A 16,457-nucleotide genomic window follows, 5' to 3' on the forward strand; every position below is an offset into this window, starting at 1 on the left:
GCTGTCCTGGAAGGTGAGGGGGGAAAACCCCTGTTAGTCTTACCGGTAACAGTATTTCCAGGAACCTTCCAGGACAGCGTCTATATTCTCACCCTATTTTACTTTCACCTGGTGGTGGTGGTTTGTATTTTTTTTTTCTCTGCCGAGTGCAATTTGGTGGAGGTTTGCTTGATCTTCTAAACAACTGAGGCTCAGAGGAAAGGGAATGGCCTTTTAAATTGTATGATTTGTGTTTTCTGTAGAGGGCGGAGCCAATAATCTCTCAAGTAGCTGTCCTGGAAGGTTCCTGGAAATACCGTTACCGGTAAGACTAACAGGGGTGCACTGCATACTAGCACATTGTGGCGGTAAATTGCAGGGGGCAGGTTTTTTTTTTTTTTTTTTAGACTTTACTACCACTTTGGCGGCTCATTCTCTGGTGGGTGCCTTCGTTCAGGGGGTTTGTCATATACTTCTTCCATGGGATTTGCGCTTCATACCTTAGACGTGGTACGGGTACCTGTCTGCTACGGCTCCATTTTCGGAGATCCTGCTGGCTCATCACTATGAAGGGCTGCCTAATAGAAATATGGGAGGAAGCGCTGGAGCTTTGTTTATCAGAACAACCCAATATTCAGCCAAAGAGAGGATTTCAGAGGGTATCTGCCTTTTTTTTTTTTTTCTAAGCTGTTGCATATTAATATTTTATTGACATACTTTAGACATTTTTCATATGAAAAGCATAATCGTGTTTGCTATAATGCAAGCTATATAAAATATGAATCAGAAATAATTTAATCTTTCTTTTTTTTTTCGCCCAAAGATCCAGAAATTTGCTGTTCCAGTGATTCATGGATGTATCCTTTAAAATGCTTCCTGTGTATGTTACTAAAGCAGGTACAACATTTCACCTTCACACTAATATATAGAAATAGCCAACTTTTAGGTTTTGTAAATTGTTCTGTATAAGAAATAAAAATCGGACCGGAAGCTAAATTAAATTTAAAATTGACTATTAGTGAATTAATAAAATCCATTTTATTTAAGTTTTTTTTGCCGGCTTATTGATAGGTAACTCTATTTTAGCAGATTCGTGTGATAAACATTCCATATGTCATTCAGCTGTATTTCTTCACATTACACATTTTGAATCTGTGATTCCATACACTTTGTCACTGCTCCACCTGGTCTTGCAGTTTCTCTCTTCCCCAGCACTCTTACTACAAGCCTGATCTAATTTCCTGTTTGGTTCATGACAACTCATTATACGGATATATTCCTTGTAATTACATTTGTTGCTTACGTCTAGTGACCATGGTTGGAGCTGACGATCATTGCAAATCACTGTATTAAGAAAAATACAGTCAGGATTCATGAGGGATTGGCAAATGCTCGTCATATTCGTCCAAATTTGTATTTTTTTATTTTAAATGGGCTCCTTAAAGCGGAGCGCCACCCAAAAGGGAAAGTTATGGAGGGGGAGCTTGTACACAATTTTGACAGGTACCTTCTCCCACTTCCACTCCAACCGCCTAGGCAATCGGTATCAAAAATTCTTCTTTCCCCCTCCTGCCTGCAGTGTTCTGGGACACGTGACAGGCCCCAGAAGACTACGGGACCATTCATGGTGTACAGCTGCAATCTGTCAGAGCTGGGTGCCCATAGCAAAGATGCTGGGGAGAGAGGAAACGGGGTGAAAATGGCTGGGCCAAGCACATCGCTGGATCGTGGGACAGGTGAGTGGCTGTTTATTAAAATTCAGCAGCTACAGTTTTTGTAGCTGCTGACTTTTAATTTTTACATAGGAAACGGGAGCTCCTCTTTCAGATAACTGCTCCTAAGTGAATGATTTTCCTTTGGTTGATGCAGGCCAAGTCGTGCCTTTGTCCCGATGTCTTGGGCTTATTACAAAGTGCTGGCTCAATCAAAAATGTTTGTGGATACAGTATGTTTTAAACTAGTGTGGCCAAACAGTAATTCCTCATTATGAAGTGCCTGATTGCTACGTCTGAAATAGTGGCCTACCTTTATTTTTTTTAAACTTTAACGATAATCTGTACAATTTTTTATTTTATTTTTTCACAGGAGGAGCACAGTGGGGATGATTTAGATGTAAATAGACTGTGCACTCTGCAAGTTTAGTTGCTCCAGAGAATGGTAATTGAGGTGAAGTTGCACTTGGCAAAGAATATTCAATCGCAAAATAAAAAAAAATAAAAAATAAAAAAAAATCTTGCACATTAGCAGAGCTTCCACTCAGTTACTAATCTCTTAAGCAACTGCACCTGCAAAGTGCACTCTCTATTTTCCTTTAGTAAATCAACCATAATGTATTTTTTTAAATGACAAATACAGCCTGTTTGCTCTTTCCCTCGGAAATTACATCCTATTAAAGAAGCTAAGATTCTGGCAAGCCCATCTGTACAATTTTTATTTTTGGTCTTATAAAAACACACTGTGATTTTACATTGGTTGAAATCTGCTTGCTCCTTCCCTCTGAAATTGCATTCTGTTAAAACGGACAAGATTATGTGCAGAAAATATTTTTACTGTTTTTACAATATGTCTCTGAAAAAACCTGTAATATTTTTAGCTGAAATCTTCATACTCTCCCGTTTGAAATTTTAAAAGGTTGAGATAATGAGCACATCTCTACAATTTTGTATATTCTGTCTCAAAAAAAACACAAAAAAACATAGTCTTAAGTTTATATTTCTGACTGAAATCTGCCTACTCTCTCCCTCTGTAATTGTAATTTATTAAAAAAAAGATTAGATTATGTGCAGTAAATTTATACAATGCTTCTAAAATTCCTATGAAAAAGTCCAGTCTCTAATTTAATACTTATGGAGGAGATCGATTTTTTGCTCTCCACTTGAAATAGTGGCCTTTCCAAATAGGGGTTAAATACCGTAGTTCAATTCTGTAAATATTTTTCTGCCATGACCAATGTTAATTTTGGCAGCAAATTTCTTTTTAGTTTTGGTCTTAGTCTTTTGACTAAAATGTAATTTTTGTCCCATTTTAGTCATCTCCAATTGTTTTAGTCGACTAAATCTGCAGTACATTTTAGTTGACTAAAGTCAAATGGGTTTAGTTAAATTGTAATACATTATTTAAGCGTTTCTCTAGAATCTCCAAATGTATTATATACTCCTGCCGTAAAAAAATATAATCTGGTATTAAGGTTTGAACAAACTCGGATACAGATTTAGCCACTCTAGGTGGTCTGAGGAGGCCTGTAATGCACAGTGCTCTGGATGCCAGTGGTCACTGGTCAGAGGAAGCCTGTAATGCTGCACAGTGCTGGATGGTGGTCTCGGGTCAGAGGGATGGCCTGTAATGCACAGTGCTCTGAATGTCAGTGGTGGTCACTGGTCAGAGGAGGCCTGACTAGGTCTGACTAGGATGGCCTGTAATGCACAGTGCCCTGGATGTCGTTGGTCAGAGGAGGCCTGTAATGCTGCACAGTGCTGGATGGTATTATCAGGTCTGACGGATGGCCTGTATTGCACAGTGTCCTGGATCTTGGTGGTCAGAGGAGGCCTGTAATGCACACATATTGCTGTGGACAGACGGTGGTCTGAGGGGATTGTCAGTGGGTGCTCTCTGCTCTGAACGGTCATTGTCGTGACTAGTAAGTCAGGAGTGGGACTCGTAAAGCACAGTGCTGCTCTGGTCTCTGGATGGTCGTCTGAGCACTCGGAGGCCTGTAATGTTGGCTTCACACAGTCGCTGGGAGTAAGAGCAGACAGAGCTTTGCGGAAACCGGAAGTTAGTTCACCCAGGGTAAACTTCCCTGCCTCACATTTTCGTTACATTTTTGTTCGTTAACGAAAACGGAATTGGTTTCTCGTCAGTGGATGAAAATGTGTACTTTTTGTTTAGTCACTGTAAAAATGCTGCTGACTAATGTTTTGACAAACGTTTTCTTTGAAATTAACACTGGTCATGACATTTAAAAAATACTTCCCCCCCCCCCCCCCCCCCCCCCAGTCTGTCTGCTCTTTGCCTAAGAAAGTGAGCTTTAAAGCTGTGGTGCAATTCTTGGAAAAATATATATATTTTTTTCCCATTTGCAATCTGCTTCCTCTGTCTTTCCGATATTGTGGCCTCTGCAATTAACCCCTTAAAGACCGCCTGCCGCTTATATACTGCATCAGGGCGGCTCCATTGCGTGAAACGACGTACCTGTACATCGTTTCATGCAATAGATAGTGTGGGCGCTCAATGCAAAGAGGAGCCGATGCGTGTGCCTGCTCGGCTCTCAGGTGCTGCCGCCACCATCTTCTATAAGGGAATCAGGAAGCAAAGCCTTGTGGCTTCACTTCCTGGTTCCCTACTGCGCATGTGCGACTTGTGGGGGGACTTGTGGCTCTGTTTACGAAAAGCGGAAGTTCTATTTTTGGGCGGAACTCCGTTTTAAGTTTCTTTGGCCAACCACTGTGCTTTTCTTCTTTTTTCCTTTTTTTTTTTTTTTTTTTTTTAACTGCCACATTGCTTGGTAAAATGCACACAGTAAACATTGTTAGGCAGACATTTACCCTTTTGGTTACCCTAGATCAGGAATATGCTATTAGCAGACCTCCAACTGTTGCAAAACTACAAGTCCCATCTTGCCTCTGCCTCTGGGTGTCATGCTTGTGGCTGTCAGTCTTGCTATGACTCATGGGACTTGTAGTTCTGAAACAGCTGGAGGTCTGCTAATTGCATATCCCTGCCCTAGATGTTAACCTCTTCCCAGCCAAAGTCATTAGCACGGTAAAAATGCATATTACGAGTGTCACCGGTAATGTCGCAGTTAATCAGTTCCCCCCCTGCATCAGTTAGTATGAGATTGCCTACTGCACTGTCACAGTTCCATTATAAGTCACTGATCATCGCCATTAGTAGTATAATAAAAGAAATTGATATATAGAATGTAGTTTGTAGATGCTATAACAATATTCTTGGAGGTTGGAACAATGGAGAAGAAAATCAGAAAAATATACTGCCACACACAGAGGATGTCTTAGGTGTTGGAAGACCGTGGTGCAAACTCCCCGTATTGGGCTTGAAATGCTACAGGAACCAAAGGATGCAGGTAGACTTGCGGTACCCAATCCTTTTATATTACTATATGGCGCCACAACTACAACACCTTACGGCATGGCACAATTCCGATTTTCATGACCCTATTAAATATATATTTGCAACTGTGTTATCTAATAACAACCTGATTGAATGCCTGGAAGCTGGAGAGTTCAGAGCACTATCACAATATCCCACTCACACATTGATAGACAAAATCTGGTGTAAAACCAAGCTACACCTCCAATATTTGGGTTATATGACTTTTACACATTTTGTTTTATAATTAATACAAAGAGCTCCAGCAATTACAGGGATTTACCAATTGACCTTTACTTGGTATTAAATACATTCCACAACTCTACAATGGGCGTATACTGAAAGATTTCCAGACTGCGAGAAGAATATGGGTTGCTTAACCGTTTCTTTTACCAATATTTACAACTTAGGCACGCTATTTCTCCTCAGACCAAACAAATCCACCTGGGTAATGGTCGAGCCTAGGATACTCTCATAATTCATTACCTCACTCTCTAGAAAGGGACAAATTTCTCCTCTATACAATTTCCTCCTGTCCCAAGTTTCCAAATCCATGTCTCTTAATTGTAGAACCCAATGGTTGGAAGACTTTGGGCACATTACAGATGAGGAATGGTCCACTGTGTTGGACAATGTACCCAAGGTCTCTCTGTCAACTGCCCGGAAGCTTACGCAACTCTTCATTATACATCGCACATCTCATAAGTTACACGCTTGGCACAGAATGGATACTCCCCTATGTCCGAGATGTGCAGAGGAAAACGGTATACTTCATATGTTGTGGAACTTACAACCTTTGGTCAGGTACTGGACAAAGGTGGTTAGTTCATTACTGAAATATGGAACCTTACACTTGCAATGGATCCTAAACTTAGTTTACTGGTGTGACAGAAGCCACTGTCACTGTGTGTTTTGGAAGGGACTGTGGGCTGGCCTCCTACCCACAGACTATGGCCCAGAAGAGACTTGGAGACCAGCTGGGATCATGTAATGTTACATCCCTTCTCTTCCACCCCCCCCTTGTTGTCGTGTTTAATTGTGTTGGTTCATGGCACGTAGACAATGGTCTGGACTGGAGACATCTATCCGCAGGGGATGTGGAAGGAGGGGCTGCCTGCTTATCATAATCCCTTTGTTTTAACTGTAGTTTCTGTTTCAATGTACAAGTGTCAAGTTCCCATTGGTTTTTCCTTGTCCCCTACCCCCCCCCCCCCTATTGACGAGGCTAAGGGGAGTGTCCCCAACTGTGTGTAAAACTGTATGTTTTTGTATTTAATAAACAGTTAATGCTCTGCATGTTTAACCCTCAACACCTGTGTGGCTTGTCTCGTGATTGAGGGGTTAAGGGCTGGTTATGGCGAATCTGCAGGCTGCGGGTGCATTTGTAGGACAGGAGACACAGGTCTGGCGGATGTGCCCACCTGGGGTATCCGAGATCTGTCACAACTGGTATGGTTGGATGAGGAACTATACACGCCGTAAATGTATTTAGCTATCCTTAGAGTACTGTTTATTGCCCGAAAACTAATAGAGCAGCGGTGGCTATCTACGACACCTCCCACTCATAGAAAATGGGTTGCCGCTGTTGTATATGGTCCTGTTAAGGGAGAAATTAGTCCATCAACACAGGGGGAGTACAACAAAATTTGAACAAATCTGGGATGACTGGTTTTAATACCCCTGGGTTGGCCCCATTCTCTCTAGTCCAGAATTGAATCCTCGGAGGTAGAATCTCCTCCGACTTGCTGTAACATAATGATGGGTAATGTAGTGCAGCGTTTCATGAGATACTAACCTTTCGAGGATCTCTCAGCTGTAAAAATGATGTTTTATTACCATGGTACCCAGACGTATAGAGGATGTTTAACTGTTTGCAGCAAAAACAAAGCACAATCGCAGCGATGCAGTTTACACACACCCCTTTTTTTGTGGGGTACGGTTTTCCCTATGTTTTCTGTATCGTACATCACGGGACAAAGAGCAGCCATAGTAATTCCTATGTGGGTTATACACCACCTATAGGTGAATGGACACTGGCAACCCAAGACAGGAAGTCCCCCTCTATATAACCCTTCCCATACAGGAAGTACCTCCGTTTTTTTTGCCAGTGTCTGAAGGTGTTGGCTCACGGTTGAACAAGTGCTATGCTAAAGAAGAAGCCTTGTTGCGGAAATCCTTAAGCAGGATCAAGAGGCTATGCAGTCGGATCCATTCTAGATGCCAAAAAGCAATGGCCAAAATGGATGGTACCCGAGGCTCGTGGAAGGAAAACAGCGAGGTCACTTGCCGGTAATGCTCCTCTGTTGTGGGCTGGACCCTGGGATCCGGCACCTTGGTCACATACCTAAACCAAATGTTGTCCTGGCAGGGTGCTGTATGGGTCCAAGGGTGTGGACCCCAGTATGCAATGGGGACCCGGTCCTTGAAGGTCCGTCATGACATGGCACGCCATGATGGGTGAAGATTGGATCTGGCTGTGTTTTTCCAGCAGTATCCTGCAGTGGGAATGGCAAGTCAAAGAAGATCCTAAGGAACTCATATGGTTCACTTTGGACTTCTTGTGAGTAAACAATGACTTGTCTGTTTTTTACTACCAAGAAGGTGTAACATACCTGTTTTTTAACATTCCCATGCTTCCCCCTGCAGTGTGCTCAGTGTCTGCCAGCACTCCTGTGGAACAGCGTTGCCTCCTTACTCAGCTCTGTCATGGCTGCCAAAAGGGCTGGGGACCGTCGCCTGAAACACAGCGGTCTGCTTTTCCCTGGGGCTGCAGTCCCCCCCCCCCCCAGAGCATTTTGTTTGCAGCTCTGTTTAAATAAGCTATCCTGAGACGCGGGGGCGTGCACGTGGAAACGAACGTTCGCGTAATACATGGCGCAAGGCTTACTGCCTATAAAGCTTTTACTCTGGAAAGTATCTGGTGGCTGACTGAGGGACACGGCATACAAGGGCATGTAAGTGCTGTATGGGTGTTTGGTTACAGGCATTTCTAAAGGCACGTCTACTCAGCATCAGGCTGAGCAGTGATAGCGGCATATTTCCATTTCTGGACTATAGCTCGGCAGTAGATGCACATTGTAAGTACCTCTGCCTTTTGTGCTTAGCACTGTCTTACCGAAAGAGAGGTGAGAAACATACGAAGGGGAGGACCACAAGGGTGCCGCCGTCAGGGTCTGAGGATCCTAGTCACGCTTCCAGAGTTCTATCCTCCCCTGAAGGACCAGAAACAACTGGCCAGTCTGAGTCATTCAGGCTCTCAGGCATAGTAGCCACTTCCAATATTTCAGCCTCTGCATACGTCACCAAAGACGATTTGGCTTCATCGTTGCTGGTTTGAAAGGAAAAATAGCTGATATGTTTGTGTCTTCCTCCCATTCCGGGAAAAAATTAGATGGGTCCCCTTCTCCTTCACCTGCCTTTCCGGTGTTGGAACAGGAATGGGCAGATGATGTTGAGATACCATTGAGTGACCGGGATGAAGGGCAGGCAGATGACTTCCCCTCTGAGGATTCAGTCTCAGAAGAGCCCTTCTCAGCCTCACAATCTCAGAAATTGTTAGTGCAATCTTTTATGGAATTGGTCCGTTCTGGGTACAAGTTGCCCCCAGCACAGGTAGCCAAGGCCCCCTTTTCCTCTTTGTGTTCCTTATAAGGCCTCCACAAGGTCCACATGCATTTCCTGTAAACCCATTGGTGGAGTGGCTGATATATGCTGACTGGGATCACCCAGATAGATATTTTCTTCCTCCTAGAAGATTTTCTTTTCTCTATCCAATGGAGGAAAACTTCACTGAGAAGTGGAGTTTGCCAGCAGTAGACGCTGCCATCTCTTCTGTGAATAAGAGTCTAACTTGTCCAGTAGACAATGTCCAAGTTTTTAAGGATCCAGCCAATAAGAAACTGGAATCTTTGCTCAAAGCCTCATTTGCTGTAGCGGGTGCAGCAGCACAGCCTGCAGTAGCAGCGACAGGCATCTGTCAATCCCTAAAAAACAAACAAAAAAAAAACGCTTAAGCAGGTTAGTAAGTGTCCCTGCTCAAGGGGAAGCGGCCTGTGAGTTAGCCGAGCTACCTAGGGCCTTATGTTTTGCAGTTGATGCTCTTAAAGATTCTATTCATCAGTTATCATGCTTTGCCCTCTTATCAGTGCATATGCGTAGAATTCTCTGGTTGAAGAATTGGTCAGCTGAATTACCATGCAAAAAGCTATTGGCAGGTTTTCCCTTTCATGGGAAGTGGTTGTCCGGGGATGATTTGGATAAATATAGCCAAAAAATTTCAGGTGGTAAGAGTGCCCTTTTACTAGTAAAAAGGAGTAAGCGTCCTTCATTTAAACGTTCTTCCCCCATACCAGCCGCAAAAGCCTCCAGGCAGTCGCCACGGCCTCTGCCGTCAGTTTAAAGAGGTAAGCCTCAAGGCCAAGCACAAGGACAGAAGAAGCCATGGGGGCAGAAATCTGCAAAGCAGAGTCCCATGGCCTCCTTATGAAAGGGCGTTCCCACTTGCTCGAGTGGGGGGAAGGCTTCTGCAGTTTTAAGGGGCTTGGCAGGAAGAGATCCGAGACAGATCATCTCCACCGTATCTCTAGGATACAAACTAGAGTTTTCAAGTGTTTTTTTTACCTTTTCTAAGGTCGAACGTTCCCAAAGACCCAGTGAAAAGAAGGTCTTTGTTCCAGGCACTGGACCGATTGACATCTTGGGGTGTAATGATAGAGATTCCCTCAGAAGAGCAGGGCATGGGGTTTTATTCAAATCCCTTCACGGTGCCAAAACCGAATGGAGATGTCAGACCCATTCTAGAGCTCAAAGATCTAAATCGGTTCCTAATCGTCCGCTCTTTTCCCATGGAGTCAATCCCGTCAGTCGTATCCCCCCTGCGGGGAGGAGAATTTCTGGCATCAATAGACATCAAAGATGCATATCTGCATGTGCCAATTTTTCACGCTCACCAGAAGTTTCTGTGTTTTGTGGTAGAACACTGGCACTTTCAGTTTGTGGCCTTGCCCTTCGGGTTAGCTAACGCACCCTGGGTGTTTACAAAAGTTCTGGCCCCGGTTCTAGCAAGGGACTAGGGTATAGTGGTAATGGCATACCTAGACGACCTGCTGCTGATAGATCAGTCGGTTACATGGTTAGACCAGAGTGTATCCAACACGGCAAGTACTTGGATCACCTAGGTTGGATTCTCAACGTAGAAAAGTCAGCCTTACAACCATTGAGAAGGCTGGAGTACTTGGTTCTGATTTATAGATACAGCATAATAAAAAGTTTGTTTGCCTCGGATGTGGTCGAGGCAAAGGAGGATCCTTCTATTCGCCTTTGCATGAGGTTGTTGGGGAAGACGGTTACCTATGCCCAGTTTGATTCAAGACTGTTCCAAAACGGCATTCTGTCTGCTTGGAACAAGAAAATCCAAGCCTTGGATTACCCAATGTGTCTGACACCAAGGGTGCGCCAGAGTCTCAGTTGGTGGTTGATAACCAGAAATTTGCAGAAAGGTAAATCCTTCATGCCAGTAACCTGGAAAGTTGTAAAAACGGATGACAGCCTCTTAGGCTGGGAAGCGGTTCTGGAGAAGACCACTGTCCAGAGTCTGAGAAAGACTTGCCCATCAACATTCTAGAGATTCGGGCAGTGCGTCTGGCCCTAATGGCCTGGGCTTTCAGATTACAATATTGTCCCGTCCAGATACAATCGGACAATGCCACAGCAGTGGCTTACATCAACCACCAAGGAGGTACCAGAAGTCACGCAGTCCAGAGGGAAGTGAACCATATTCTGACCTGGGCAGAGAAGCATGTACCTTGCCTATCGGCAGTCTTCATTTTAGGAGTGGAGAATTGGCAGGCGGATTACTTGAGCCGCCAAAATTTTTCCTGGGTGAATGGTCTCTCCATCCCAAAGTTTTTTCCGCCATTTGCCAAAAATGGGGAACCCTGGACCAAGATCTGTTGGCTTCCAGGTTCAACAGAAAGTTGGACAACTTTGTATCAAGGACAAGGTATCCACTCGCATGCAGAACAGGTAAGTTGGTAACCCCTTGGGATCAGTTTTCACTGATTTATGCGTTCCCCATAGTTCGCAGGGTCAAATAGGAAGGGAAGCCGGTAATACTGGTAGCCCTGGCATGGCCCAGAAGATCCTAGTATGCAGAGATCATAAGGTTGGCAGTAGGGAAACCGTGGACTCTTCCGTCCTGTCCAGACTTGCTTTTGCATGGACCGGTGTTCCATTCTGTCTTAGTCGCTGAATTTAACAGGTTAGCTATTGAAGCCCACATATTAAAGAATCGGGGGGCTTTAAGGCTCAGTAATTACCCTAATTAATGCAAGGAAGCCGTCTTCCAGGACCTTTTATTATAGGGTCTGGAGGTTCTATGTTGGTGTGAAACCAAAAGATGGCATCCTCGAAAGTATGTCATAGGAAGAATTCTTGCCTTTCTACAGATGGGAGTAGAAATGAAGGTAGCCTTGAGTACAATCAAGGGTCAGATTTCGGCCTTAGTGTTTTTTCAAAGGCCGCTTGCCTCACATTCTTTGATTTGGGCCTTTATACAAGGAGTATCTCATATAACTCAGCCAGTTAGGTCACTCGTGGGATTTGAATCTAGTTTTATCGGCATTACAAAGACAGCCCTTTGAGCAGATGTGCCATATTCCCTTTTGACAATGAAGTATTTATTTTTTTTGGTTGTTGTAACTTCAGCAAGGAGAGTATCGTAATTGACAGCTTTCTCATGTGAAGTGCCATACTTAATTATTCATAAGGACAAGTTGGTGTTGCGTCCTCGCCCAACCTTTCTACCTAAAGTAGTGTCCAGCTTTCATCTGAACCGAGATGTCTCCCTGCCTTCCTTTTTTTCCAGATGCTCGTTCTCCATAGGAAAAATTGTTACATTCTCTTGATGTAGTGAGAGCTGTCAGGCTCTATCTGAAGGTGACGGCTCAGATACGACAAACTGATGCTCGGTTTGTGCTGCCAGAAGGGCCCAAGAAAAAGGGCAGGCAGTATCGAAATGGACTATTTCTAGGTGGATTTATCAGGTTATAATCCAGGCTTATGGTTTGAAAAGGAAGGTTCCGCCTTTTCAAGTTAAAGCGCACTCTACTAGAGCAGCAAGTGCTTCATAGGCGGTGTATCACCAAATCTCTATGACTCAGATTTGCAAGGCCGCAACTTGGTCGTCAGTCATTTTACAAAATTGTATCACTTTTACATAAGACTGCAAGAGGATGCCGCTTTTGGGCTCAGTGTACTGCAGGCAGCAGTATAGATCCTCACGTCTGATGGCGGTCTGCGTTTTATTTTCGTCTCCCTCCCCTCAGAGGCATTGCTTTGGGACATCCCACATAGTAATTACTATGGCGGCTCTGTGTCCTGTGATGTACGATAAAGAAAAAATGATTTTTTACCTGTAAAATCCTTTTCTAGGAGTACATCACAGGGCACAGAGGTTCCTCCCCTCTTATTGGGGTGTGTGTGTGTGTGTGTGTGTGTGTGTGTGTGTGTGTGTGTGTGTATATGTGTGTATATGTGTATATATATATATATATATATATATATATATATATATATATATATATATATATATATATATATATATATATATATATATATATATTGCTTTGCTACAAAAACTGAGGTACTTCCGGTATGGGAGGGGTTATATAGAGGGGGACTTTCTGTCTTGAGTGTCCATTCACCTATAGGTGGCGTATAACCCACATAGTAATTACTATGACTGCTCTGTGTCCCGTGATGTACGCTAAGAAAAGGATTTTACAGGTAAGATGTTATAAAAATCCTATTTCTTTTGTTATCCCGTCTTGGTTGTTTAGAAGGGAGGAAAGGAATATTGAATGAGGGATCATGTTTTTTTGTTTTGCATATGTCAATCCTACTGCTACCTTTTATATATCTTGACTGGTTGTAATTTTTCACATGTATGATTCTATGTAATGATTAAATCCCTTGTTCTCTTGTCATGTAAACTTAAAAAAAAAAAATAAACACATTTTTTTTTCATCAGATAGTTTTGTATTGAAAAAAAAAATGACTGACTGAACTTACATTTTCAACATATGTGAAGGGTCTAAATACTCTGTTTTAAAGGCATAAGATCCTTAAAGAAATCTAACATTATGATGCAATGTGCCATTTATAGACCAATATCATTATTAAATGTAGACACAAAACTGTGTGCCAAAATATTAGCCACTAGATTAAGAGAATATGCCAGATTGGATGGATACATACATACAGACCAGGTGGGGTTCATACCTGGGAGAGATGGAAGAGACAACGGAGTTAGAACATTGTTCCCCCTACAAAAAATAAGAGCTGGACCCCGAGCTCTATTCCTGTCAATAGATGCGAAAAAAGCAGGGTAGACTGGGGATTCATGACTGCTACAATAGAAGAGATGGAGATCGCCCCAAAAATGACTCAACTGATTTAAACACTATATCAACATCCATTGGCAGCAGTAAAGATCAACAGGACTCTATCTGTATCCAGGGGTGGACTGACAACTCATGGGGCCCCCGGGCAATAGAAGATTATGGGGCCCCCGGGCTTACAGATGGCCACCACGCCAGGAGGCATTGCATAGGCAGGGCAGCTAAAATCTCAGGATTTTCACATCAAAAGCATGTCGGTTTTGGACATATCAGGGACAGATGTAAAAAAAACAGATTTGTACATACTGTCCCTGGTTTTATGGAGCCTGGCAACCCTGATGGTGCCCCTCGGGCAGTGCCTGAGAGTCCCAATGGTCAGTCCGCCCCTGTCTGTATCTCAATCTTTTGAGTTATTTAATGGTACAAGACAGGAGTGTCCTCTTTCACCCCTCTTGTTTATATTGACATTGGAGCCTTTATTGGCCACTATTTAAAATGGTGTAGACCTAAAATGAGTGAAGGTAGGAAAAGAGGAACATAAAGTGGCGGCATATGCGGATGATTTCTTGTTTTATGTCTCCTGCCCAAGAACAACATTACCAAATATAATAATAATAATATTTATTATTATTATTAAAGGTTATGGAGCACAATCAAACTTAAAAATGAACCTCTCAAAGTCTGAAATCTTAACTACTTACATTTTCACCCCCTTCCTGGCCAGGTAAATTCAGCTTTTAGCGCTGTAACATTTTGAATGACAATTGCGTGGTCATGCAACACTACACATGAAATGTTGATCATTTTTTTTTTCCTCACAAATGGCTTTCTCTTGGTGGTATTTGATCACCTTGCGCTATAAACCAAAAAAGAGCAACAATTTTGAAAAAACATCAATATTTTTCAAATGCTAGCTATATGCAATGACATACCTTCTTGGACCCAGTCTGTGCAGGCAGTATGACCTCTTGCTGACTCGGTGCAATCCACAAGCACCTTTTAATTCTTTAATAAGGAGCAGAACCCAGCCAAGTTGGCTCATCCTTGCCTTGGTCAGCAACAGGCATTTCTTATTCTAGCACCTGCGACCTAATTGCTTTGCTAGCTTCCACAAAGTGATCCATCTGGTTTATATAGGATGACTTTTGCCCCATGTGTAAAAAAAATACAATTTAACATATGTACCCCATATCACACATTTAGAATTTTATCTTGAAATGTAAAAATCTCAAAATGGACTGTCAGGAGCAGGTTTCGAACAGTCTCATTGTATGTCACATATATACAGGATTAAACATTTTATTTTTCTACAGATACTGTTTTTTTGATGTTGTAGGTTTTTTTTAAGGCCAGGTCATCCACAGAAAATTGTGATTTTGTCTTCCTTAACATCTCTCTTTAGTTATAGCAATACATTCCTGTTCTATTAATGGAAAATACTTCGACTGGATTCTTATCTCAAGGAGAAGCTGTTTTCGAGCTGGTGTACGATACTATGTTAGAGGTATCATATTTTTTTTTTTCTTTGGAAATTGTATAAACGAGGGGCTAAATAACTGTATGAAAGCATTAGTATTTATTTAACATATGTGATACTTGTGCACTGTAGAAATTTGAATTAGTGTTTAAACTTACCTTTGTCCCTGCACCAAAAGGACATTTTGTAACATTTTTATATTTTGTTTTAAGTCTAGGTTTTTTCAGATGATGTCCCTATAGCATTTATAAATATGTTACAAAGTAATGGTGTTACCACACTGAACCGTGGAGTACACAACTAATAACCTTAGACCATTTAGAGTATGAATCATTAACCACTACTCTGAATACAGTTTTTAGCCAGTTTTCTATGCATTTACTAACTGCATTTTCTAAGCCCCTAGACCCTAACTTATACATTAGTCATGTGTGGGGAACTTTCAAACACTTTGGCAAAATCCAAGTAAACTATGTTCACAGCCATTCCTTTGTCCAAGTTTGCTTACCTCCTCATTAAAAGAAATCAGATTGATTTGACAACTTTGGTTTTTCATGAATCCATGCTGACGTTTGCTTAAATTATTTTATTTTTTTAGAGCAAAAACTCCTCTTGTCTTTTTTATTTGACTCAAGTATCTTCCCAACTATAAAAGTTGAACTAACTCGTCTTTAATTGGTAAATACTTTGATTCCTGTTTAATATAGGCAGCACATTGGCCTGATGCCAATCCAGTGGTGCCATGCCAGTCATTAAATAGTCTCTAAATGTTGAAGCAATGGCTTAGATATAACAGAGCTCAACTCTTTGAAGAGCCTTGGGTGTAAGGCTGTAAGCCATCTGGTTCAGATGCTTTTCACATTTATTTTGTCTAAATATTACCTAGACCATGTAAATTTTGAGCCATTGTGGATCATTTTGGGCTATGTCAATACTATCCCTATTTAGCTAAAGAAGGTTTTTATTACATTTGCCTTTCTTTGTCCCCAGTCACCAACTCAGAATTATCTTGTAACGTGCCTACAAAGTCAGATCTAACCTTTTTACTGTTAATATATTTGTAGAATTTTTGGGGGTTTGTCCTACCCTCTTTTGCAACCTGCCGTTTTGTTTTTAATGTTTGTGAACTTGATTTCCTTTTTTACACATTCTGTTATATTCTTTGTAACTTTTAAATTAGGATGGTGTTCCTTCATTTTTATATTTTTAAATGCTCTTTTCCTATTTATAGATATTTTTTACTTTTCATGTGAGCCTTTTAAACCTATTGCCCATGGGAATATATTTATATTTACTACTTTTATCCTTAATGTGTGAACGTGTGTCAGGCCTCCTGCTCTGTAGAAGAGGGGAATAATTTATATATTTACAAATGTTTATATATATATATATATATATATATATATATATATATATATATATATATATATATATATATATATATATATATATATTTGGACACGGGCACAATTTTTGTTTTTTTCTATTATTTA

General features: G+C 41.8%; 1 protein-coding gene across 2 annotated transcripts in view; it reads left to right on the forward strand.

The window, feature by feature from the left end:
* The window catches only part of SACM1L (SAC1 like phosphatidylinositide phosphatase), a 168,029-nt gene that overhangs the window by 65,759 nt on the left and 85,813 nt on the right, over window positions 1–16,457 (forward strand). For both annotated transcript variants that reach the window (XM_040353372.1, XM_040353373.1), the window contains 2 exons: window positions 803–836; window positions 14,890–14,991. In XM_040353372.1, coding sequence (XP_040209306.1) covers window positions 803–836; window positions 14,890–14,991 — 136 coding nt within the window. The remainder of the gene's footprint in view (window positions 1–802; window positions 837–14,889; window positions 14,992–16,457) is intronic.

Source organism: Rana temporaria, chromosome 5 (genome assembly GCF_905171775.1).
Source record: "Rana temporaria chromosome 5, aRanTem1.1, whole genome shotgun sequence".
Taxonomy (NCBI): Eukaryota; Metazoa; Chordata; class Amphibia; order Anura; family Ranidae; genus Rana; species Rana temporaria.